The sequence below is a fragment of the Oncorhynchus clarkii genome, chromosome 25 (genome assembly GCF_045791955.1).
Source record: "Oncorhynchus clarkii lewisi isolate Uvic-CL-2024 chromosome 25, UVic_Ocla_1.0, whole genome shotgun sequence".
NCBI lineage: Eukaryota > Metazoa > Chordata > Actinopteri > Salmoniformes > Salmonidae > Oncorhynchus > Oncorhynchus clarkii.
In genome coordinates this window covers 18,879,067-18,905,395 of record NC_092171.1, presented here as the reverse complement: position 1 = coordinate 18,905,395, position 26,329 = coordinate 18,879,067, and the positions used below count along the sequence as shown (strand labels likewise).

Below are 26,329 nucleotides of genomic sequence, written 5' to 3'. Positions count from 1 at the left end.
GATGCATTTCAAGGCCTACCTTCAAACTCACTGCCTCTTTGCTTGACATCATGGGAAAGTCAAAAGAAATCAGCAAAGACTTCAGAAAAACAATTGTAGATCTCCACATGTCTGCTTCATCCTTGGGAGCAATTTCCAAACACCTGACAGAACCACGTTCATCTGTACAAACAATAGTACGCAAGATTGAACACCATGGGACCACACAGCCGTCATACCGCTCAGGAAGGAGACTGTCTCCTAGAGATGAACGCACTTTGTTGCGAAAAGCGCAAATCAATCTCAGAACAACAGCAAAGGACCTTGTGAAGGTGCTGGAGGAAACGGGTACAGAAGTATCTATATTCACAGTAAAACAAGTCCTATATCGACATAACCTGAAAGGCCGCTCAACAATGAAGAAGCAATTGCTCCAAAACCGCCATTAAAAAAGCCAGACTACGTTTTGCAACTGCACATGGGGACAAAGATCGCATTTTTTGGAGAAATGTCTTCTGGTCTGATGAAACAAAAATACGGTATAACTGTTTGGCCATAATGACCATCGTTATGTTTTGGAGGAAAAAGGGGGAGGCTTGTAAGCCGAAGAACACCATCCCAACCGTGAAGCACGGGAGTGGAAGTAGCATGTTGAGGGGGTGCTTTGCTGCAGGAGGGACTGGTGCACTTCACAAAATAGATGGCATCATGAGGATGAAAAATTGTGTGGATATATTGAAGCAACATCTCAAGACATCAGTCAGGAAGGTATGCTCGGTTGCAAATGGGTCTTCCAAATGGACCCCAAGCATACTTCCAAAGTTGTGGCAAAATGGCTTAAGGACAACAGAGTCAAGGTATTGGAGTGGCCATCACAAAGCCCTGACCTCAATCCTATAGAACATTTGTGGGCAGAACTGAAAAAGCGTGTGCGAGCAAGGAGGCCTACACACCTGACTCAGTTACAACAGCTCTGTCAGGAGGAATGGGCCAAAATTCACCCAACTTATTGTGGAAGGCTACCTGAAAAATTTGACCCAAGTTAAGAATTTTAAAGGCAATGCTACCAAATACTTATTGAGTGTATGTAAACTTCTGACCCACTGGAAATGTGATGAAAGAAATAAAAGCTGAAATAAATAATTCTCTCTTATTATTCTGACATTTTTCATTCTTAAAATAAAGTGGTGATCCTAAGACGGGGCATTTTTTACGAGGATTAAATGTCAGGAATTGTGAAAACTGAGTTTTTAAATGTGTTTGGCTAAGGTGTATGAAAACTTCCGACTTCAACTGTAAATGGAGGATACTTTGTACACTGTCTTCCACTGCCTGTTTGAAGACTGATCGCACAGATATCAAACAGTATACTGTTTGGGTGTAAAGGTAATATAGCTGTTAATTGTCAGAAAAGCACACACATTCACTTTTACAAAATCTCATTACACACATCTCAACACATTTAGCCATGTTGTTTTCAGTCTGTTTACGCAGTGAGGAAATAATTGTTTGTTGCACTTTTTCATGCAGTGTGTTTTTCATCCGTTCTCCAATGGAGAAGTTCTTTGGCTGGGTCTTTGTCATCGTCACTCTTCGTCAGAACTTAGCTGTGTCCATGTCTCTGGCAGAAGTCTGAGTACCCTTGTTGCTGATGGGAGGAGCTTCGATGTAGACTAGAGTTGTAAGATGTGCAGAAGAAGGGTAAGATGACTGCTGGGAGTGCTTCCCCTCTTCCTTTGTTCTCTGGCCAGTGAAGAGGTCCATGTGTATTCTTATTGTGGATGTGTTAATTCAACCATCCTCTACAACTGATTTCAAATGAAAACCCAGCTGTGAGCCTACCAGATGAGCTAAATGCCTTTTATTCTGGCTTCGAGGCAAGCAACATTGAGCCATGCATGAGAGCACCAGCTGTTCCATACGACTGTCTGTTCATGTTCTCCGTAGCCGATGTTAGTAAGACCTTTTAAACAGGTTAGCATTCACAAAGCCACAGGGCCAGACTAATTACCAGGAAGAGTACTTGGAGCACCTGCTGAACAGCTGGCAACTGTCTAGACTGACATTTTCAATCTCTCCTGGACCCAGTCTGTAATTACTACATGTTTCAAGCAGACCATCATAGTGCCTGTGCCCATGAATGCAGAGGCTGTCTAAATGACTATCGCCCCGTAGCACTCACATCTGTAGCCTAGAAATGTTTTGAAAGGCTGGTCATGGCTCACATCAACACCATCATCCCAGACACCCTGGACCCACTCCAATTCATATACCGCCCCAACAGATCCACAGATGGCGCAATCTCTATTGCAGTCCACACTGCCCTTTCCTACCTGGACAAGAGGAACACTTAAGTGAGAATGCTGTTCATTGACTACCACTCAGTGTTCAACACCATAGTGCCCTCCAAGCTCATCACTAAGCTAAGAACCCTGGGATTAAACACCTCCCTCTGCAACTGGATCCTGAACTTCCTGATGGGCTGCTCCCCAGGTGTTGAGGGTAGACATCAACACATCCGCCACACTGACCCTCAACACGGGGACCCCTCAGGGGTGCGTGCTTAGTCTCCTCCTGTACTCCCTGTTCACCCACGACTGCATGGCCGCGCACGACTCCAATACCATCATTACTTTTGGTGACGACACTGATCACTGATGACGATCAGACAGCCCATAGGGAGGAGGTCAGAGACCTGGTAGTGTGGTGCCAGGACAACAACCTCTCACTCAATGTTAGCAAAACAAAGAAGATTATTTTAGACTACAGGAAACGGAAGGTCGAGCACACCCCCATTCAGATCAATGGGGCTGTAGTGGAGCAGATTTAGAGCTTCAAGTTCCTGTGTCCACATCAGTAAGGATCTATCATGGTCCCCACACACCAACACAGTCATAAAGAGAGCATGACCACGCCTCTTCCCCTTCAGGAGGCTGACAAGATTTGGTATGGGACGGGCCCTCAGATCCTCAAAGTTATACAGCTGCACCATTGAGAGCATCTTGACTGGCTGCATCTTCGCTTGGTATGGCAACTGCTTTTCATCCGACCGCAAGGCGCTACATAGGGTTGTGCGTACGACTCAGTAGATCACTGGGGTCGAGCTCCCTGCCATCCAGGACCTCTATACCAGGCGGTGTCAGAGGAAGACCCTAAAATTGTCAAAGCCTTTAGCCACCCAAGTCCGACTGTTCTCTCTACTACTGCACAGCAAGCATTACCAATGCACCAGGTCTGGAACCAACAGGACCCTGAACAGCTTCTACCCCCAAGTCATAAGGTGGCTAAATAGTTATTTAAATCTAATAGATACTAGAACATGAAGAATTTTTTGACTTTTAGTACTTCTGTCAAATGTGTCTCACGGATCAACTATCAGTGCTGCTGATGTCCCACTTATAGCACAAAAGCACCATGCCTGCTCCTCTTAGCCTGCACTAGGAGTCTGGGCTGCATCACGTCAGCTCCCCACTCATGCCGCACAGAAGTTAACACACTTAAATAATGTGATAAAGCATTTAGAAATATTGAAACTGTTAAGGCCAGCATCCCGGAGTCGCCTCTTCACTGTTGACGTTGAGACTGGTGTTTTGCGGGTACTATTTAATGAAGCTGCCAGTTGAGGACTTGTGAGGCGTCTGTTTCTCAAACTAGACACTCTAATGTACTTGTCCTCTTGCTCTGTTGTGCACCGGCGCCTCCCGCTCCTCTTTCTATTCTGGCCATTTTGAGTCTAATCAAACCCACAAATGCTGATGCTCCAGATACTCAACTAGTCTAAAGAAGGCCAGTTTTATTTCTTCTTTAATCAGAACTACAGTTTTCAGCTGTGCTAACACAATTGCAAAAGGGTTTTCTAATGATCAATTAGCCTTTTTAAAATTATAAACTTGGATTAGCTAACACAACGTGCCATTGGAACACAGGAGTGATGGTTGCTGATAATGGGCCTCTGTACGCCTATGTAGATATTCCATAAAAAATCTGCCGTTTCCAGCTACAAAAGTAATTTACAACATTAACAATATCTACTAGAGGTTGACCGATTTATGATTTTTTTTCAAAGCCGATACCGATTCTTGTAGGACCAAAAAAAAAAGCCGATACCGATTAATCGGTCGATTTTTGTATTTTTTTTATTTTTATTTATATATATATATATATTTAAATTATTTTTTATATATTTGTAATGAAGGCAATTACAACAATACTGAATGAACACTTTTTTATTTTAACTTAATGTAATACATAAATACAATTAATTTAGTCTCAAATAAATAATGAAACATGTTCAATTTGGTTTAAATCATGCAAAAACAAAGTGTTGGAAAGAAAGTATAAGTGCAATATGTGCCATGTAAAAAAGCTAACGTTTAAGTTCCTTGCTCAAAACATGAGAACATATGAAAGCTGGTGGTTCCTTTCAACATGAGTCTTCAATATTCCCAGTTAAGAAGTTTTAGGTTGTAGTTATTATAGGACTATTTCTCTCTCTACCATTTGTATTTCATATACCTTTGACTATTGGATGTTCTTATAGGCACTTTAGTATTGCCAGCCTAATCTCTGCAGTTGATAGGCTTGAAGTCATAAACAGCGCAATGCTTGATGCACACCGAAGAGCTAACACAGGCTAACGCAGGAAAGTGCTGTTTGAATGAATGCTTACGAGCCTGCTGCTACCTATCAAATTTATTTATATAGCCCTTCTTACATCAGCTGATATCTCAAAGTGCTGTACAGAAACACAGCCTAAAACCCCAAACGGCAAGCAATGCAGGTAGCTAGGAAAGACTCCCTAGAAAGGCCAAAACCTACGAAGAAACCTAGAGAAGAACCAGGCTATGAGGGGTGGCCCCCTCTAGCTGTGCCGGGTGGAGATTATAACAGAACATGGCCAAGATGTTAAAATGTTCATAAATGACCAGCATGGTCAAAAAATAATAATAATCACAGTAGTTGTCGAGGGTGCAACAGATCAGTACCTCAGGAGTAAATGTCAGTTGGCTTTTCATAGCCGATCATTGATAACTTCAACCACCAACTTACCATCCTGAGACGAGGCCGAGTATAGCCCACAAAGATCTCCGCCACTGCACAACCCAAGGGAGGTCAGACTGCTCTATAAAATCATAGACTTAATTATAATATAATAACAGAAATACTAGCCTTAGGTCATTAATATGGTCAGTTCCGGAAACTTTCAGTTTTTTTAAAAACAAATGTTTATTCTTTCAGTGAAATACGGAACCGTTCCGTATTTTATCCAACGGGCGGCAACCCTAAGTCTAATTGCTGTTACATTGCACAACCTTCAATGTTATGTCATAATAATGTAAAATTCTGGCAAATGAATTATGGTCTTCACACAGTTCGAGCCAGGCGGCCCAAACTGCTGCATATACCCTGACTCTGTTTGCACAGAACGCAAGAGAAGTGACACAATTTCCCTAGTTTAAAGAAATTCATGTTAGCAGGCAATATTAACTAAATATGCAGGGTTAATTTTTAACTTTTGTATTGATTTTAAGAAAGGCATTGATGTTTGTGTTTAGGTACTCATTGGTGCAACGACAGTGCTTTTTTCGCGAATGCGCTTGTTAAATCATCACCCGTTTGGCGAAGTATGCTGTGATTCGATGATAAATTAACAGGCACTGCATTGATTATATGCAACGCAGGACAAGCTAGATAAACTAGTAATATCACCAACCATGTGTAGTTTGTTTGTTTATAAGATAAGTTTAATACTAGCTAACAACTTACCATGGCTCCTTGTTGCACTCGCGTAACAGGTGGTCAGCCTGTTACGCCTCCCCGTGGAGTGAAATGTAATCGAACATAATCGTCGTCCAAAAATGCAGATTAACAATTGTTATAAAAGCTTGAAATCGGCCCCAATCGGCCATTCCGATTAATCGGTCGACCTCTAATGTCTACGCTGTATTTCTGATCATTTTGATGTTATTTTAATGGTGCTATTCTTTCAAAAACGAGGACATTTCTAAGTGACCGCAAACTATTGAACAGTTTCGTAAATATTTGGACGAGCAATGTCAGATCGGCATAGACTAAGATGCAGTACAATAAAATACAGTATATACATATGAGATGATTAATGCAAAATATGTTAACATTACTAGTGACTAGTGTTCCATCATTAAAGTGGCCAGTGATTTCAAGTCTATGTATATAGGGCAGCAGCCTCTAATGTGCTAGTGATGGCTATTTAAGTCTGATGGCCTTGATCAAAGCTGTTTTTCAGTCGCTCGGTCCCAGCTTTGATGCTCCTGTACTGACCTCGCCTTCTGGATGATAGCGGGGTGAACACACAGTGGCTCGGGTGGATGTTGTCCTTTGATCTTTTTGGCCTTCTTGTGACATCGGGTGCTGTAGGTGTCCTGGAAGGCAGGTAGTTTGCCCCCGGTGATGCGTTAGGCAGACTGCACCACCCTCTGGAGAGTTCTGCGTTTGCGGGTGGCACGGTTGCCGTACCAGGCGGCGATACAGCCCGACAGGATTCTCTCAATTGTGCATCGGTAGAAGTTTGTCATCTGTATCCCAATTCAATCAGAAAAACAAGGTCTATATCTTGATTTATCCAGTTTATCAATAGAGATTTACCATTCAAATCAATTATTACCGTTATGTCGTTAGATTGATAAAAATAAAATTAATCGTGTAAATCATTCATTAATGCATACCTGGCTGTCTCTGAAAAATGTTGATGTAAGAAAAAATGTAAAATATAACGATATTGAACTCATAAAATGCCCAACAATTGAACAGAGCAGTAGCTGACTATCTGTCTGGATCAAGTGCCATTTTTTGACTTTGGTTAATATGCCTTCTTTTTTGCAGTGGTATCATTTTGGTATTGAGTATTGTGATGGTATCGAGAATCATGATACTTAACCTGGTATCATATCGAAGTCAAAATTCTGGTATTCTGACAACACTACTCAGTACTGATAACCATTGTATAGACAATTTATCATTACTGATGGTCTATTTATTACTTTTATTATTATGTAATATTACTTTTCTATTTCTCTTTTCTTTCACTGCATTATTGGGAAGGGCCCCTAAGTAAGCATTTCACTGTTAGTCTACACATGTATACGAAGCATGTGACTAATAAAATTTGAGGCCAGTTTTATAACCTTTGAATGCACGTGTGAGCTCACTGCTCTGACATTTCCACAAGGCCTAGAATAACATTAATAATGCCAATCACTACTCACTGACTTTGTTAGTTTATAACATTATGATTTTTCCAAGATGCCATCCTATCTGATGGTTAGGCTAGCATTTAAGCTTCATTCTCTCTTTCTCGCTCTCTCGTGCGCTTTCCTTGCCTTGTGTACCTGGGACTGTTTACTCTTCACAACCACACACGCGGGCTCTTTCCCAGAATCCTCAAACACTGTGGCTTTCTCAAACTGCGGAGCCTTCCTTTTTGTGAGGGACAACATTCCAAGCATGTCTGTTTATTTGCTGGAAGCTGTCTAATCAGGGAATTAGGGAGAAAGGGGATAGGGTCGTAGGACAAGGAGGGGAGAAGGCAGATTTAGGCTTTTTTGCTCGGCCTAAGCAGGTCTCTTCTCTGATCAAGACTGGGAGAGCTGCGACTAAAGCGCCTCCATTAAGTGTTTGTCTTATCAAAATGGCTGCCTGTGGGTATTGTAATTGAGAACATGTGGTGAAAATTAATTACAGCTATATGTGTTGCCATGTTCAAGAAACTGTCTGCCAGTGGCAGGCCCAACTAGGTAGAACTTTGCAGAGGCAAATGTTGCTGTCTTTTGTTTTAGATTCAATATTCATCCTCATTTGATATAATCAAACCTGTCTGTGTGCTAGAGGCTCTGCTTCAATTAATTAAGCAGGATAATTACCAAATGAGGCATGTGGCAGAGACTGAAGGTTTGAATGTGAAATCTCCTTTCACAGCAAATATTAACATTGATACCCTAAGCGGCTGCCAAACTATCACCGGCATTGATAAAAGAGTCTCAAACTCCAGGGTCATTGATAATGATAGTACTGTCTGAACACATTCCTATTGTGATGCCCTAGCCTAACCCAATCATCCCCTTCATTGATTCAGTGCCCTAAATAGAAACCAAACCTCACTACTGTGTAGAATGTCATGTGACCGTCCCAGCAGCCCAAAGGTCATGACGCTAGGCTATATGAAAGTCACTTCGGTCTCTGCAAAGAGCAATGTAAGCATCACACGGACGACGATATTCAGCTTAGTCACATTGTTTGTCCATGGTAGAGCCACTCCAATCAGTGAGTAAAGATCCTGAGAATAGTGTTTGTTTGATTCTTTGATTGACCCTGGTGATTAACGGTTGACTGTAATCATCATTTGCATTTCTGCCGGTTGCTAGGGGACAGCCCTTAATCCTCCATCCCTGATTGTATGCAGACGGATCAGGAGAGAGGGTGAAGAGGTGGAATTATGCTTCCAGAATGTAGCCAAAACCAACCCTGTAATGTTTTCCTCAAGCACATGGAGTAGCCAGTCAAATAGAAAAAGTAGCCAACCAGGCTCCACCCATTTTCTTGCAGAACAAGCTCTATTTTGGTGGCCTTTGTTACATTCTGATTGTATTTTCAACAAACTAAGGAAATGTCACTAATCAAATGTTTTCACACTTAGTGTAAGGCTAGGTTTCCATCCAATTGGCAACAGATTTTCATGCGAATATTCTAAAATATGCTTTTAAACAATGTGTGTTTTTCCACCAGAGATGTTTCCAGCAAATTGCCTCACTGTAGATAAAAGGCTGTGCTTGATGACGTAGTACACATACGTACCGAATACAAAATACAACTTATATAAGTTTCCATCACAATTTGAATTCTACTGATGGTTTTCTGACAACAACAGAAAATGTGTTTATATAGGCAGTTTGCCCACTCTGGTATTGGCACGTGCGCTTTAGCCAATAGCGCTATCTACATGATGAGTTATTATTATTATTATTATTATTATTATTATGGACAAAATTATTATTTTTCAAACGGCAGCTAAGTATCGACTATCATGTCACCAGAATAAGGCCCTCAATATTTATTGGAGAGGAGCATCAAACTCATCACCTTGTACTTTCACTACCCTGTGAAGTTAATTTATTTCATTTGTAGCCTAATAAACTGCATGCTTTCCCGACGAGTCGTAGTGGGAGGACAACACAACATCATCGCGTGACTCCAAGTTCACTTTGATATGATGGTTATTATATCAACATTTGCACATTTGTAGCATAATTCATTTTACAGACATCAAGATATCACACCTTGTCTCGTGTATTTTTATGTCGACATTCTGAAAGTGAACCAAATAATGTTCAATTTCCATCAGGCCTCATGACATTCTTTTTCTCCGATGTACTTTACTTGCATAAAATGGTTTGATGGAAACCTGGTTTGTATTACTTTCATCAGCTGTGGTACAATATGATATAAAACACAGACTAAACATATTTTAAAGAAAAACCTAAGCCTTTAAAGAATCCTGTAAGTGTCTGCTGACTAACACAGGCTTGGAGCTTACTTTTTAAGAAGCATTTTGTCAGCTATCTGCAATACAGGTATGATTTGATGAATGAAAGAGGTGTTAAACATTGGCTTTGCTACACAGAAAGCAGCTGTTTACTAATCCATTGTCAACACTGAAAATACTGTATGCAGTGCATTCGGGAAAGTATTCAGACCCCCTTCAGTTTTCCACATTTTGTTAGGTTACAGCATTATTCTAAAATGGATTAAATAATATTTTCCCCCTCATCAACCTACACACGATACCCCATAATGACAAAGCCAAAACGGGTTTTTAGAAATATTTGCAAATTAATGACAGAAAATGGAAATATTGCATTTACATAAGTATTCAGACCCTTTACTCAGTACTTTGTTGAAACACCTTTGGCAGTGATTACAGCCTCGAGTCTGTTTGGGTATGACACTGCAAGCTTGGCACACCTGTATTTGGGGAGTTTCTCCCATTCTTCTCTGCAGGTCCTCTCAAGCAATGTCAGGTTGGATGGGGAGCATCGCTGCACAGCTATATTCAGGTCTCTCCAGAGATGTTCGATTGGGTCCAAGCCTTGTTTGCTCCAGTCCTGACGCTTGGCATTCAGGCCAAGGAGTTCAATCTTGGTTTCATCAGACCAGAGAATCTTGTTTCTCATGGTTTGAGAGTCTTTTAGGTGCCTTTTGCCAAACTCCAAGTGGGCTGTTGTGCACCTTTTCTACTGTGGAGTGGCTTCTGTCTGGCCACTCAAACCTAAAGGCCTGATTGTTGGAGTACTGCAGATATGGTTGTCCTTCTGGAAGGTTTTCCCATCTCTATAATGGAGCTCTGTCAGAGTGGCCATCCGGTTCTTGGTCACCTTGCTGACCCAGGCTCTTCTCCCTCTATTGCTCAGGTTGGCCGGGCGGCCAGCTCTAGGAAGACTCTTGGTGGTTCCAAACTTCTTCCATTTTAAGAATGATGGAGGTCGCTGTGTTCTTGGGGACCTTCAATGCTACAGACATTTTTTTGGTACCAATCACTAGATCTGTGCCTTGACGTAATCCTGTCTTGGAATTCTACGGACAATTCCTTTGACCTCATGGCTTGGTTTTTGCTCTGACATGCACGGTCAACTGTGGGACCTTATATAGACAGGTGTGTGCCTTTCCAAATCATATCTAAACAATTGAATTTACCACCGGTGGACTCCAATCAAGTTGTAGAAACATCTCAAGGATGATCAATGGAAACAGTATGCACCTGAGCTAAATTTCTAGTCTCATAGGAAAGAGTCTGAATACTTATGTAAATAAGGTATTTCTGATATTTTTTTTATTCTAAAAACCTGTTTTCACCACTGATTTTGGGGTATTGTGTGTAGATTGAGGGAAAACCTCGATTAAATCCATTTTAGAATAAGGCTGTAACATAACAACATTTGGAAAAAGGGAAAGGGTCTGAATACTTTCCGAGTGCACTGTATCACGTAACGCAAGGGTTGAGGGAATAGGGAATGTTTTTCTTAAAGAAACTAGGTATTTTGGTAACACAACTTTTCAGTCAAACAAAATGGTTGTAATTGTTGCAGCGTCAGGGCGGACAGTGCGATAAACGCTGTGCTGTGGTGCCTGTTCACTGCAGCAGGGAGGAGAGCGAGACAACGGGCGCCAGTCACACAGGCACTCCCTGTAATTTTTAGTTTGTCTCATTTGTGTCTTAATTATTTCATTGAACAGTGCGCTTAAAGCATCAGACTAGCTCGGTGCGTATACTGGATTTTATTCAAGCACATGGGGTGTGTATATCTTAATGGCACGGCAGCGTAGCCTAGTGGTTAGAGCGTTGGACTAGTAACCAAAAGGTTGCAAGCTCAAATCCCCGAGCTGACAAGGTATAAATCTGTCATTCTGCCCCTGAACACTGTTCCTAGGCCGTCATTGAAAACAAGAATTTGTTCTTAACTGACTTGCCTAGTTAAATAAAGGTAAAATAAAATTAACATCTATGGAAAAATACATGTTAAAATTGACATTTGGTCGACCCAATATTTGTATATTTTCGGGAACAACCCTACTCTGTTGAAGGTTTACCTTGCCTTGCGTGTGCTTGGTGAAGGCATCAACTCATGTACCGCTCGAAGTTGGGACTCGAGCGTGATGGTGCTTGAATGAACGGCTAATCATATTGCTCAAATACAAATAGCATGACATTTTCGCATACAGTCTTCAGTGGTTGATTGCGATAAAGCAGGTAAATGTTGAACTGGAATGCAGCAAAGAGCCAAAATGTTGCTGGCCCTTTTGAGCCAGTGACTGATGAGATCCAATGGCTCAACACTTTTTTTACTGGCCCAGGACTAACGGGCCATCATTGATGTCTGACCCTGCACTCAAAAGAAAATGAATGTGCCAGAAACAATAGGCTAAGTGGATAAAAATGGAAAAAAATTTGGAAAAAAATGTCAAAAAAAAGAAAATGTTTGCTATTCAAACGGTTATTATGGAGACCGCAGTAATTTGACTGGCCAATTACTATCATCCCAAAATCCATGACAGTCACAGCCCTATGCGTTAGGGATGGGCATTTGAAATGATTTTCACTGTTCTAATATCCTTTTTTGGGGAGATACCCGGACACTCGAAATACATGTTTTATTTACAGTCGTATGAAAAAGTTTGGGCACCCCTGACAATTTCCATGATTTCCATTTATAAATAATTGAGTGTTTGGATCAGCAATTTCATTTTGATCTATCAAATAACTGATGGACACAGTAATATTTCAGTAGTGAAATGAGGTTTATTGGATTAACAGAATGTGCAATATGCATCAAAACAAAATTAGATAGGTGCATAAATTTGGGCACCCCAATAGAAAAATCACATCAATATTTAGTAGAGCCTCCTTTTGCTAAAATAACAGCCTCTCAATGCTTCCCATAGCCTCTGAGTGTCTGGATTCTGGATGAAGGTATTTTTTTGGACCATTCCTCCTTACAAAACATGGACAGCCCACTTCAAGCATGGACAGCATGGACAGCCCACTTCAAATCATCCCACAGATTCTCAATGATATTCAGGTCTGGGGACTGGGATGGCCATTCCAGAACATTGTACTTGATCCTCGTAAATGCCCGGGTAGATTTTGAGCAGTGTTTTGGGTCGTTGTCTTGTTGAAATATCCAGCCCTGGCATAACTTCAACTTTGTGACTGATTCTTCAACATTATTCCCAAGAATCTGCTGATATTGAGTGGAATCCATGCGACCCTCAACTTTAACAAGATTCCCAGTACCGGCACTGGCCCCACAGCATGATGGAACCCCCACCAAATTCTACTGTGGGTAGCAAGTGTTTTTCTTGGAACGCTGTATTCTTTTGCCGCCATGCATAATGTCCCTTGTTATGATCAAATAACTCAATCTTTGTTTCATCAGTCCACAGCACCTTATTCCAAAATGAAGCTGGCTTGTCCAAATGTGCGTTTGCATACCTCAAGCGACTCTGTTTGTGGCGTGTGTGCAGAAAAGGCTTCTTCCGCATCACTCTCCCATACAGCTTCTCCTTGTGCAAAGTGCGCTGAATTGTTGAACTATGCACAGTGACACCATCTGCAGCAAGATGATGTTGGAGGTGGTCTGTGGGCTGTTTTTGACTGTTCTCACCATCCTTCGCCTTTGCCTCTCCGATATTTTACTTGGCCTGCCACTTCTGGCCTTAACAAGAACTGTGCCTGTGGTCTCACAGTGGAAACTGCCAGCTTTAATCTCTGCAATATCTTTTTGTAGCCTTCCTCTAACCCATAATGTTGAACAATCTTTGTTTTCAGGTCATTTGAGAGTTGTTTTGAGGCCCCCATGTTGCCACTCTTCAGAGGAGAGTCAAAGAGAACAACAACTTGCAATTGTAGTAGAGCCACCTTTTCTCATGATTGGATGCACTTGTCTATGAACTTCAAGGCTTAATGAGCTCACCAAACCAATTGTGTGTTCCAATTAATCAGTGCTAAGTAGTTACAGGTATTCAAATCAACAGAATGACAAGGGTGCCCACATTTTTGCATAGCCTATTTTTCACATCTGATTTAATTTCATACAACTTAATATTGCTACACTAAAAATATTTGTCTGGACAATACCCTAGTACTCAGCTTTTATTAGAAAATGAATGGCATGCCACTGTGATCATTTTCTGTGACGACAGAGTAAATATATATGAGTTTGACCAATTTAATCGGAATGGCCGATTTTTTTGTTTTATTTTTTATTTGGGCCGATTTCAACAATCGGAAATTGGTATTTACATTTATTTTTATACCTTTTTTATTTAACTAGGCAAGTCAGTTAAGAACACATTCTTATTTTCAATGACGGCCTAGGAAGGTGGTTTAACTGCCTCGTTCAGGGGCAGAACAACAGATTTGTACCTTGTCAGCTCGGAGGATACAATCTTGCAACCTTGCAGTTAACTCGTCCAACGCAATAACGACCTGCCTCTCTCTCGTTGCACTCCACAAGGAGACTGCCTCTTACGCGAATGCAGTAAGCCAAGGTAAGTTGCTAGCTAGCCTTAAACTTATCTTATAAAAAACAATCAATCATAATCACTAGTTAACTACACATGGTTGATGATATTACTAGATATTATCTAGCCTGTCCTGCGTTGCATATCATCTGACTGAGCATACAAGTATCTAAGTGTCTGACTGAGCGGTGGTAGCCTGAAGCAGGCGCGTAAACATTCATTCAAACAGCACTTTCGTGCGTTTTGCCAGCAGCCCTTCGTTGTTCAAGCCTATCAACTCCCGAGACGAGGCTGGTGTAACCGAAGTGAAATGGCTGGCTAGTTAGCACGCACTAATAGCGTTTCAAACGTCACTCGCTCTGAGCCTTCTAGGAGTTGTTCCCCTTGCTCTGCATGGGTAACGCTGCTTCGATGGTGGCTGTCGTTGTGTTGCTGGTTCGAGCCCAGGGAGGAGCGAGGAGAGGGACGGAAGCTATACCGTTACACTGTCAATACTAAAGTGCCTATAAGAACATCCAATAGTCAAAGGTTAATGAAATACAAATGGTATTGAGGGAAATAGTCCTATAATAACTACAACCTAGAACTTCTTACCTGGGAATATTGAAGACTCATGTTAAAAGGAACCACCAGCTTTCATATGTTCTCATCTTCTGAGCAAGGAACTTAAACGTTAGCTTTCTTACATAGCACATATTGCACTTTTACTTTCTTCTCCAACCCTTTTTTTTTGTTGCATTATTTAAACCAAATTGAATATGTTTCATTATTTACTTGAGGCTAAATTGATTTTATTGATTTATTTGATTTGAATAAGTGTTCATGGCCTCCTGGGTGGCGCAGTGGTTAAGGGCGCTGTACTGCAGCACCAGCTGTGCCACCAGAGACTCTGGGTTTGCGCCCAGGCTGTCGTAACCGGCACCCCGGGAGGTTCGTTGGGCGACGCACAATTTGGCCTAGCGTCGTCCGGGTTAGGGAGGGTTACAGCCCAACACCGTGCAGGACGTTTGGCATTTGCCAGAGAACACCAAGATTGGCAAATTCGTCACTGGCGCCCTGTGCTCTTCACAGATGAAAGCAGGTTCAGACTAGGCACATGACAGACGTGACAGAGTCTGTGGAGAACGTTCTGCTGCCTGCAACATCCTCCAGCATGACCGGTTTGGCGGTGGGTCAGTCATGGTGTGGGGTGGCATTTCTTTGGGGGTCCGCACAGCCCTCCATGTGCTCGCCAGAGGTAGCCTGACTGCCATTAGGTACTGAGATGAGATCCTCAGACCCCTTGTGAGACCATATGCTGGTGCGGTTGGCCCTGGGTTCCTCCTAATGCAAGACAATGCTAGACCTCATGTGGCTGGAGTGTGTTAGCAGTTCCTGCAAGAGAAAGGCATTGATGCTATGGACTGGCTTGCCCATTCCCCAGACCTGAATCCAATTGAGCACATCTGGGACATCATGTCTCGCTCCATCCACCAACGCCACGTTGCACCACAAACTGTCCAGGAGTTGGCGGATGCTTTAGTCCAGGTCTGGGAGGAGATCCCTCAGGAGACATCAGGAGCATGCCCAGGCGTTGTAGGGAGGTCATACAGGCACGTGGAGGCCACACACACTACTGAGCCTCATTTTGACTTGTTTTAAGGACATTACATCAAAGCTGGATCAGCCTGTAGTGTGGTTTTCCACTTTAATTTTGAGTGTGACTCCAAATCCAGACCTCCATGGGTTAATACATTTGATTTCCATTGATAATTTTTGTGTGATTTTGTTGTCAGCACATTCAACTATGTAAAGAAAAAAGTATTTAATAAGAATATTTCATTCATTCAGATCTAGGATGTGTTATTTTAGTGTTCCTTTATTTTTTTGAGCAGTGTATATATATTTGATTTTTACTTCAATGGGGACTTGCTCCTGCGACTCAGGAGAGGTGGTGCACTGCTTGATGTTTCAGTACAGACCGGTGTGGGAGGGGCGCGAGAGGAGCAGGTGGCGGTGTGTCAGGCATGGAGGGGGAGAGCGAGCTAGAGAAAGTGGCTAAACCGACCCGTACAAGTTAGGTTATTTATCGCACCAACAAGTTTTTCTATCATCTCATAAGGTAGTGTCTGTCTTGGCTGCATCTAATTGATGTAAAGACGCTAGCTAGCTACACTAGCCAGCTACGTTGGTAAGCCTGCTTGCTAGCTAGCAAGGCTAATTTAATATTTTGATTTGTTCCCCGTGTCCTTGTCTACAACTCCATTCATATTAATCAGCAAGCCTACCTGTTGGTTGATCATTGTAGCTTTCTCCTTCTCATACCATAATTGTAATTCCATTTTCCATTGACTAGTAATCACCCACTTGACTTGCTACACATGGAGCCTCTGACAGTAGTGCTTTGATTGGCTGACAATAATAAGCTACATGCGTGAAAAGTATGGACTACTATTCAAATGACCACACCCATCCACATCATTCCTCCATCTTATAGTTTGTATGTGTAAGGTTTATGTAAGCTAGTCTCAATGGCGGAATTTGTGACTGTCACATGGAAACTTCTATCTTCCCCTACTGAGTGTGTGTGTGTGTGTGTGTGTGTATATATGTATGTACGTATGTATGTTTCCAATGGTCCACGGTGGTCAGTGAGTCATGGCTAAAATGAATTGTCTGGTTAACCACTAGTCTGGCCATTGGGCCTATTTCAGTATCTTTACCAGCGCCTGTCAGTGCCAACCGCAAGTGGTGTTGACCGGTCTGAATGGTCCCCCTACTGCAGGTTGGGTGACCAGTTTTACAAGGATGCCATTGAGCAGTGCCGCAGCTACAATGCCCGCCTGTGTGCTGAGCGCAGCGTGCGCCTGCCCTTCCTGGACTCCCAGACCGGCGTGGCACAGAACAACTGCTACATCTGGATGGAGCGCCACCACCGCAGCCCTGGTGGGTAGAGATAGAAAAGCATGATGGCTGGCTCTGTGGTTTACTAAAACGATCATTCACTTGTTGAGGTTTAGTGGGTAATGTCATCTGTATCTAAATATGTCCCTCTGGCCACTACAGCTACAAACATGTCTATATAAGGATATCCAATAGTGTTTATGTTGCCTCCAGTGAGAACCCTTCATATATACAACTGCATAAGAATATTGAGTTGACTCTTTTAGGGTCACTAAGCAACACATTATGTATCAGGCTGGGGGGGGGGGGGGGTGAGAACCGTGATATGTGTTCTTCAGTTCCTGTCTGTTTTTATAGGGGTTGCTGCAGGTCAGATGTATACATACCCCGCCCGCTGCTGGAGGAAGAAGAGGCGGCTGCACACCTCCATGGACCCTCCGCTGCGCCTCTGTGGCCTCCAGATAGGTAATAGAAATCCCCCCTCTCCTCACAAAACTCCTGCAACTCTCTGCAGTGTCTCATCACCAGTCAGTCCAGTGTGTTTCATCTCCCATTCTATTATCTTGTTATTATTTATGATCTGGAATCATTTAACTGAAAGCACATCATTCAATTTCAGTGTGGAAAGCAAACAGCCTGCTAGTCACTTTTTATCAAATGAGAAGTGCTCCGTTCCGTGAGTGAGTAAACTTGTTTTGTGAGAACTAGAACATGTAATCACATTTTAGCCTGCTCCGCTGGGAGGAGGACAGGAATCACAAGAGACTGCATTTAATAAATGTATTACGAAAAACTGACTTTGTCGCTACTCATAAGTTCCTGAACGTTTTCTCACAAACCCGCTCACTCTATCACCCACTTCTATTTATTTTTACCCATTCATTCCTACACTCCCACACATTAAGTCACTCTGCCCTACACTGTGTAACACACATTAAGTCACTCTGCCCTACACTCACACTTCCTATTGTAATGTTTTCACTGAGCCTCACTTTGCTCTTCTCTACCTGTCACTAAGACACCCTGCTCTAACAGTAACACTGTGTAACACACATTAAGTCACTCTGCCCTACACTGTGTAACATACCAGTGAATGTGATCTGTGCCCAGTAGTGGGGCACTAGCTGGCTCTGCCTGGATTCTCCAGACTCCACTGGGAGAGTGCCTTCTCCTGTAGCTGGGCAGAGGTAGCTATCTCTGCAGCCAGCCAGAGTTAGTGCTGCTTGCTGTCTGACTGGCGGTGATAGAGGGAAACTTGGGCTGCATGCAGAATCGGCTCGCTGCTGCAGGCTGCCTGCTCTATTTTTAGCCTGCAGCTCCCAGGGGGGAGGGGCTGTCTAGTCGCTGAGAGTTGAAAGTCAACATGTGCAGACACAATGGTTAGGGGCTTCGGTGTGGATGAGCCCTGAGAGTTACTAGCATATGGTAGTTAGTGCATACCCCTGCCTGCCTCCCTATTCTACCTACTTAGATCTTCACCACTCATCAACTGCTGCATGTTAGCATTCAGCTCAGGGAGTGAGACTGCTAGGGTGATTTCACTTGGTGAGATGAGTGTCTGAAGGTATGATTAAAAAGCTTAAGTTGAGGCTTTGAAGTCTGTCCTCTTAACATCATGAGACTACTGCTGAATGAAATACCCTTCAATGAAGAAAGTCTGAGTATGATCTCCAGGCTAGACTGACTACCAGCCAATGTTAGTTATTTTTTTTTTCTCTCATCCACACTCTGTTTTGACCTCTATCACAATACAAGAAGAGAACTCTATGGAACATTTACATTAAAGGGACAGTTCACCCAAATAACAAATGTACCTATATTTATTGACAGTTACAGCTTTGCATTAGCATTGAGTGTAAAAAAAAAAAGGGCAGGTCGTCCCTGTTTGCATGCTCCAAATAGCAAGCCCACATTAGCCTACCTTTGAAACACGTCAGTACACATTGCATTAAGCCATCTTTTGTCACCTGAATAGAAACATAAGCTATACAGAGAGAGTATCTCACCTCCCTAATGAAGGGATATGGTGTTTATAGTGATGCGTTCAAAAATCAAGCAATTTGTATGTTCCTGGGAAAGACTAAATGGTCGGTGTCTTTAGAGTTGCTGCTATACAGTCGTGGCCAAAAGTTTTGAGAACAACACAAATATTAATTTCCACAAAGTTTGCTGCTTCAGTGTCTAGATATTTTTGTCACATGTTACTATGGAATACTGAAGCATAATTACAAGCATTTAATAAGTGTCAAAGGCTTTTGACAATTACATGAAGTTGATGCAAAGAGTCAATATTTGCAGTGTTGACCCTGCTAATTGCATGCTGTCAATTAACTTCTGGGCCACATAATCAATGCTTGGAGTTCGTCAGAATTTGTGGGTTTTTGTTTGTCCACCCGCCTCTTGAGGATTGACCACAAGTTCTCAAATGGGATTAAGGTCTGGAGAGTTTCCTGGCCATGGACCCAAAATATTGATGTTTTGTTCCCCGAACCACTTAATTATCACTTTTGCCTTATGGCAAGGTCCTCCATCATGCTGGAAAAGGCATTGTTCGTCACCAAACTGTTCCTGTATGGTTGGGAGAAGTTGCTCTCGAAGGATGTGTTGGTACCATTCTTTATTCATGGCTGTGTTCTTAGGCAAAATTCTGAGTGAGCCCACTCCCTTGGCTGAAAATCAACCCCACAGATGAATGGTCTCAGGATGCATTACTGTTGGCATGACACAGTACTGATGGTAGCGCTCACCTTGTCTTCTCCGGACAAGCTTTTTTCCGGATGCCCCAAACAATTGGAAAGGGGATTCATCAGAGAAAATGACTTTACCCCAGTCCTCAGCAGTCCAATCCCTATGTACCTTTTGCAGAATATCAGTCTGTCCCTGATGTTTTTCCTGGAGAGAAGTGGCTTCTCTGCTGCCCTTCTTGACACCAGGCCATCCTCAAAGTCTTGGCCTCACTGTGCGTGCAGATGCACTCACATCTGCCTGCTGCCATTCCTGAGCAAGCTCTGTACTGGTGGTGCCCCGATCCCACAGCTGAATCAACTTGCTGGCGCTTGCTGGCGCTTGCTGGCGCTTGCTGGACTTGCTGGCGCTTGCTGGCGCTTGCTGGCGCTTGCTGGCGCTTGCTGGACTTGCTGGCGCTTGCTGGACTTGCTGGCGCTTGCTGGACTTGCTGGCGCTTGCTGGACTTTCTTGGGCGCCCTGAAGCCTTATTCACAACAATTGAAACGATCTCCTTGAAGTTCTTGATGATCCGATAAATGGTTGATTTACGTGCAGTCTTACTGGCAGCAATATCCTTGCCTGTGAAGCCCTTTTTGTGCAAACAAATGATGACGGCATGTGTTTCCTTGGAGGTAACCATAGTTGACAGAGGAGCACAATGATTCCAAGCACCAACCAACCTCCATTTGAAGCTTCCAGTCTGTTATTTGAACTCAATCAGCATGACAGAGTCATCTCCAGCCTTGTTCTCGTCAACACTCACACCTGTGTTAACGAGAGAATCGCTGACATGATGTCAGCTGGTCCTTTTGTGGCAGGGCTGAAATGCAGTGGAATTGTTTTTTGGGGGATTCGGTTCATTCTGGAGTATATGCAAATTGCCATCATTCAGACTGAGGCAGCAGACTTTGTGAAAATTAATATTTGTGTCATTCTCAACTTTTGGCCACGACTGTACTTTGATGTGACGGGCGGCTCTCGGGTTTATTTGATTTATTTGTGTGATTATTCCTCTTTATCCAGATGGAGGACTCACAGGCAAGGATGTGATTCCCACACAGGGCACCACGCTGGAGGCTCTTCTCAGAGGGGAGGGCTTAGACCAGAGGAACAACTCAAAGGACGAGGAGAGTCTCCTAGAGATCCAGGTGGGTTATAATGAAGTTTTAACCCAATAGCTTCTGAGCATAACAGAACTCCCTGGAACAGTGTATAAGGGCTAGGGCTGTCCCTGACAAAAAAAATATCTTGGTCAACCGAGAGTCGTCCTGTTCTTTCAACCAATCCATTGGTTTAAATTTTTGAACTTATTTTTTTATATATAGACAGACATAACCTGTGTGTTCGAATAAAATCATCTACATATGCACTGAGCTTGTCTACTTAACCACACTGTTTGATTAAATAGTTAAGACACACAAATGACTCCAAAGAGCCCGATGGTCACACTGTATTAAAAAAAAAATCTCTCCTCCCTACTGCAGCGAAAAGGCACCACAGCAGTGTTTATTGCAAAGCTGCAACATAATTCCAGCCTATTAGTTTTTCATGTTTCTGACTATAAGGGATTTTACCGAAATCTCTAATTTCTTTAGGAGAAACATTCCCTCAACCCTTGTTCTCTTTACGTGAAACATGTAAGCATCACATGCATGTGTCCAATATGGCCTGACCTATAGCCTATCATAATCATTTAAAAAAGAAAATGGTTATAACAAACTCCGAAAACAGTCATGTCGACTGCTAAATGGAAGTGGAGGACGTCTAAAAGAAAGTTGCAAACTGTGAATGTTTACTGGTTGCTCAGGAGGAGAAAGGGAAGTCAGATGTGTGGAAGACACTTGACTTAGTTGTGGGAACTACTGCATATTAAGAAAAAGGAGCGTATAGGAGCAAACGTTATGAGTATTCTATGCCAAACAGTTGCTGTTAGATTACAATATTATACTTTATTCTGACCATTTGAAACAGTGTAAGCAACAGTAAATAAGTGTACCAGAGAGTCTGCGAGCATTGCAAAATAAGTTTGAATATACATGTTATTCAATCATTGCACCCACACTGCTCGCGGGCGTCAGCGACTGTCTGCGTGGCTAGGCGCTAAAATAGAAGTCTGTTCTATTTGTGACACTCAACGCGCTGCAAATCCGGTGCCTCCCATCTCCTCATTGGTTTTTAGAAGCATATATCCACGTGGGTGATTGAAAGATGAACTTAAGTTGTAGTAATGTTGGTTGTCAACTGCCATATTAAGTCCAAAATAATAATAATAAGAAGAAGAAGCCTGAAGGAAGGAGGAGAACCTAATTCGGTTTACTGTTATATCTGTGGAATTGTCGGAGTTGAGGACCTTGTACATTTCAGGTAAAATAACAACCCAACGTCTATATCCTAGGACAAATTAGCTAGCAAGCTAGCTAGCTAAATTGACAAATGTTTAATGCTTTTCGACCTGTCCCCATTTATAATTCGTTCGGAGTTTGGTATTTTATTACGATCCCCATTAGCTCTTGCAAAAGCATCTTGTGTGTCCTGATCGTGTCTGGTATGGGGGAACAAAATCAATATGCGCGCGAAGGCGCACGCAGGTGGTTTGGTCAGCATGTAAGTAAGTTACGGTATTAAGACTAAACAGGATGCGCTCTTAGGCCTACAGCTCGATGGTGCTTATACAAGGATACTGTACAAAGCCTACTAATGATAACAACATGATTTATTATTATAATGATGATCATCATAATTGTAATAACAATAAGGAGATCAAGAAAAAGGAGGGTATAGGAGTAAGAGCTGCATGCATATTATATAAATACAAATGTATTTTAGGGGTGACAGGTAGCCTAATGGTTAGAGCGTTGGACTAGTAACAGAAAGGTTGCAAGATTGAATCCCCGCACTGACAAGGTAAAAATCTGTTGTTCTGCCCCTGAACAAGGCAGTAAGAATTTGTTCTTAACTGACTTGCCTAGTTAAATGAAGGTAACAAACAGACACAGGTAGTGTTAGATTACAATATTGTTATGCCGGTTTGGAACAGTGTAAACAACACTAAATACATTAAGTCTGTTCCAACATGAACAAATGGTATAGCCTTTATTACAGCTTAGCAAAGATTAAAAACACCCAAATCTGTGAAATTGCTTTATCCAACATTCTGCTGTTGCATGAGGCTTGGTGCTTACAGATTCAGTAGGCTATTAAACAAACACTTAGATCCTGCTTCTGCTGCCTATTTATCTTATTTCTGTAGATCGTGGTTTGCGAAAGTATTCACCCCCTTGGCATTTTTTTCTATTTTGTTGCCTGTATCATTTGATTTACTCAACATGTCTACCACTTTGAAGATGCAAAATATTTTTTTCTTGTGAAGCAAACAAGAAATAATACAAAAACAGAACACTTGAGCGTGCATAACTATTCCCCCCCCCCAAAAGTCAATACTTTGTAGAGCCACCTTTTGCAGCGATTACAACTGCAAGTCTCTTGGGGTATGTCTCTCTCTAAGCTTGGCACATCTAGCCACTGGGATTTTTTTCCCAATTTTTCAAGGCAAACTTCTCCTGCTCCTTCAAGTTGGACGGGTTCCGCTGGTGTACAGCAATCTTTAAGTCATACCACAGATTCTCAATCGAATTGAGGTCTGGGCTTTGACTAGGCCATTCCAAGACATTTAAATGTTTCTCCTTAACCTTTTCACACGTACCATCACACGGGTGTGATCATTCTACAGTGGTCCCTGAAGCGTACCATCACACGGGTGTGATCATTCTACAGTGGTCCCTGAAGCGTACCATCACACGGGTGTGATCATTCTACAGTGGTCCCTGAAGCGTACCATCACATGGGTGTGATCATTCTACAGTGGTCCCTGAAGCGTACCATCACACGGGTGTGATTAGAACGTTTATTTAGAACTCTTATTTAGAACGGCCAGTTTCGAATGACTCAACAATCGGTATTTGAGCTGGCCACACTTTCTTTTTTTTTTCAGAAACTATTTACCAAAACACAGTGCTTACAAAGTTATGTCCAGAATGTAAGCAGTTTATTTTTGGATACAATGTTCACATATTCACAGAAGTATCTATAGCATAACACAATCATGTAGGCTACATTTGTCCTAGTGCTAACTGAGGAAAGATTGACGCAACACAAGCGGTCATATTTGTGTAACTCTCAGCTGACAAACTACAATATTTATGTAGATAGTCTGGGTGGCCATTTGATTAGTTGTTCAGCAGTCTTATTCTTGGGGATAGAAGCTGTTAAAGGAGCCTTTTGGTCCTAGACATGGCGCTCCAGTACCATTTGCCGTGTGGTAGCAGAGAGAACAGTCTGACTTGCGTGACTGGTGTCTGATACTTTTTTGGGCCTTCCTCTGACACCGCCTAATATATAGGTCCTGGATGTCAGGAAGCTTGGCCCCAATGATGTACTGGGCTGTACGCACTACCCTTTTGTAACGCCTTATGGTCAGGTCCCGAGCAGCTGCCAGACAAGGCGGTGATGCAACTGATCAGGATGCTCTCTGGTGCTGCTGTATAACTTTTTGAGGATCTGGGGACCCATGCCAAATCTTTTCAGTCTTCTGAGGGGGAAAATGTGTTGTCGTACCCTCTTCACAACTGTCTTGGTGTGTTTTTAGACTGTGATAGTTTGTTGGTGATGTGGACACAGGAACTTGAAACTCGACTCGCTCCACTCCAGTCTCGTCGATGTTAAAGGGGGACTGTTCGACCCTCCTTTTCCTATAGCCCACAATCGGCTCCTTTTTGTCTTGCTCACATTGAGAGAGAGAAAGAGGTGGTTGACCTGGCACCACACTGCCAGGTCTCTGAGCTCCCTATAGGCTGTCTCATCATTGTCGGTGATCAGGCCTACCACTGTTGTCGTCTGCAAACTTAATGATGGGGTTGGAGTTGTGCTTGGCCACGCAGTCATGGGTGGACAGGGAGTAGAGGACAGGACTAAGCATGCATCCCTGATGGGCCCCACTGTTGAGGATCAGCGTGGCAGACGTGTTGCCTACCCTTACCACCTGGGGGCGGCCCGTCAGGAAGTCCAGGATCCAGTTGCAGAGGGAGGGGTTTAGTCCCAGGGTCCTTAGCTTAGTGATGAGCTTTGTGGGCACTATGGTGTTGAGCACTAGGCTTTAGTCAAATTGGTGCTCCTTTTGTCCAGGTAGGAAAGGGCAGTGTGGATTGCGATTGCATCATCTGTGGATATGTTGGCGTGGTATGCGAATTGGAGTGTGTCTAGGGTTTCTGGTATGATGGTGTTGATGTGAGCCATGACCAGCCTTTCAAAGCACTTCATGGCTGCCGACGTGAGTGCAGGTTACCTTCGATTTCTTGGGCACAGGGACTATAGTGGACTGTTTGAAACATGTAGTTATTACAGACACTGTCAGGGAGAGGTTGAAAATGTCAGTGAAGACACTTACCAATTGGTCCACGCATGCTTTGAGTACACGTCCTGGTAATCCATCTGGCCCCACGGCTTTGTGAATGTTGACCTGTTTAAAGGTCTTGCTCATATCGGCTACGGAGAGCGTGATCACACAGTGGTCTGGAACAGTGCCAACATCTTTTTGTGGTGTTAAATAGACAGCTACGAATAATATAGATAGTTTGGTCTACAGCTTATCATGAGGTATTTTACCTCTGTCGAGCAATACTTCAAGACTTCTTTAATATTAGAAAAAATAGACACACACGCCCCTTGTCTTACCAGAGTAGCTGGTCTGTTCTGCTGAAACACGGAGAAGCCAGCCAGCTCTATATTATCCGTGTCGTTGTTCAGCCAAGTCTCTGTGAAACATAAAAAATATCTTATGTCCCGTTGGTAGGATAGTCTTAATCGTAGAACATCCAGTTTGTTTTCCAAGGATTGCACGTTGGCCAATAATGCGAAGGGAAGTGGTGGTTTACATACTTGTGTGCCAAGCTTGTAGCGTCATACCCAAGAACACTCTTGGCCAGGGTTGTGCAAATTTTTTGGCACGAGGGCCACATTGGGATTTTGAAATTCAACGGCGGGATACATTTTTTAGGGGACCAATTGTTTGTTCAAATCAATTTGAGGGGGCCCCCTGAGTGGCACAGCGGTTTAAGACACTGCATCGCAGTGCTTGAGGCGTCACTACAGACCTGGGTTCGATTCCAGGCTGTGACTGGGAGACCCATGAGGCGTTGTCTGGGTTAAAGGGTTTGGCAGGCAGAGATTTCCTTGTCCCATCTCGCTCTAGCGACTCCTGTGGCGGGTCGGACGCCAGATGTACAGCGTTTCCTCCGACACATTGGTGTGGCTGGCTTCCGGGTTAAGCGTCATTGTGTCAAGAAGCAGTGGCTAGGTTGTGTTTCGGAGGACTCACGTCTCTCGACGTTTGCCTGTCCTGAGTCCGTACGAGAGTTGCAGCGATGGGACAAGACTGTAACTACCACTTGGATACCACGAAGTTGGAGGCAAATGTTTTTTTTAAATGTTTTGCGGGCCGGATTCAAGTGCCCGACTGTCTGTACTATGCCCCCCCCTGCTCGAGGCTTAAATCGCTGGCAAAGGTGCTTCAACAAGTAAAGGGTCTGAATACTTATGTGTTTCAGTTTTTTATTTTTAATACATTTTCCAACATTTCTAAAAAATACGATTTTGCTTTGTCATTATGGGGTATTGTGTGTGTGTGTGTGTG

General features: G+C 42.9%; 1 protein-coding gene across 1 annotated transcript in view; it reads left to right on the top strand.

Annotated features, from left to right (window-relative positions):
- The window catches only part of LOC139383322 (zinc finger protein DPF3-like), a 43,503-nt gene that overhangs the window by 10,118 nt on the left and 7,056 nt on the right, over positions 1–26,329 (top strand). Inside the window, exons 2-4 of the mRNA XM_071127812.1 lie at positions 16,796–16,956; positions 17,272–17,379; positions 20,665–20,789. Coding sequence (XP_070983913.1) covers positions 16,796–16,956; positions 17,272–17,379; positions 20,665–20,789 — 394 coding nt within the window. The remainder of the gene's footprint in view (positions 1–16,795; positions 16,957–17,271; positions 17,380–20,664; positions 20,790–26,329) is intronic.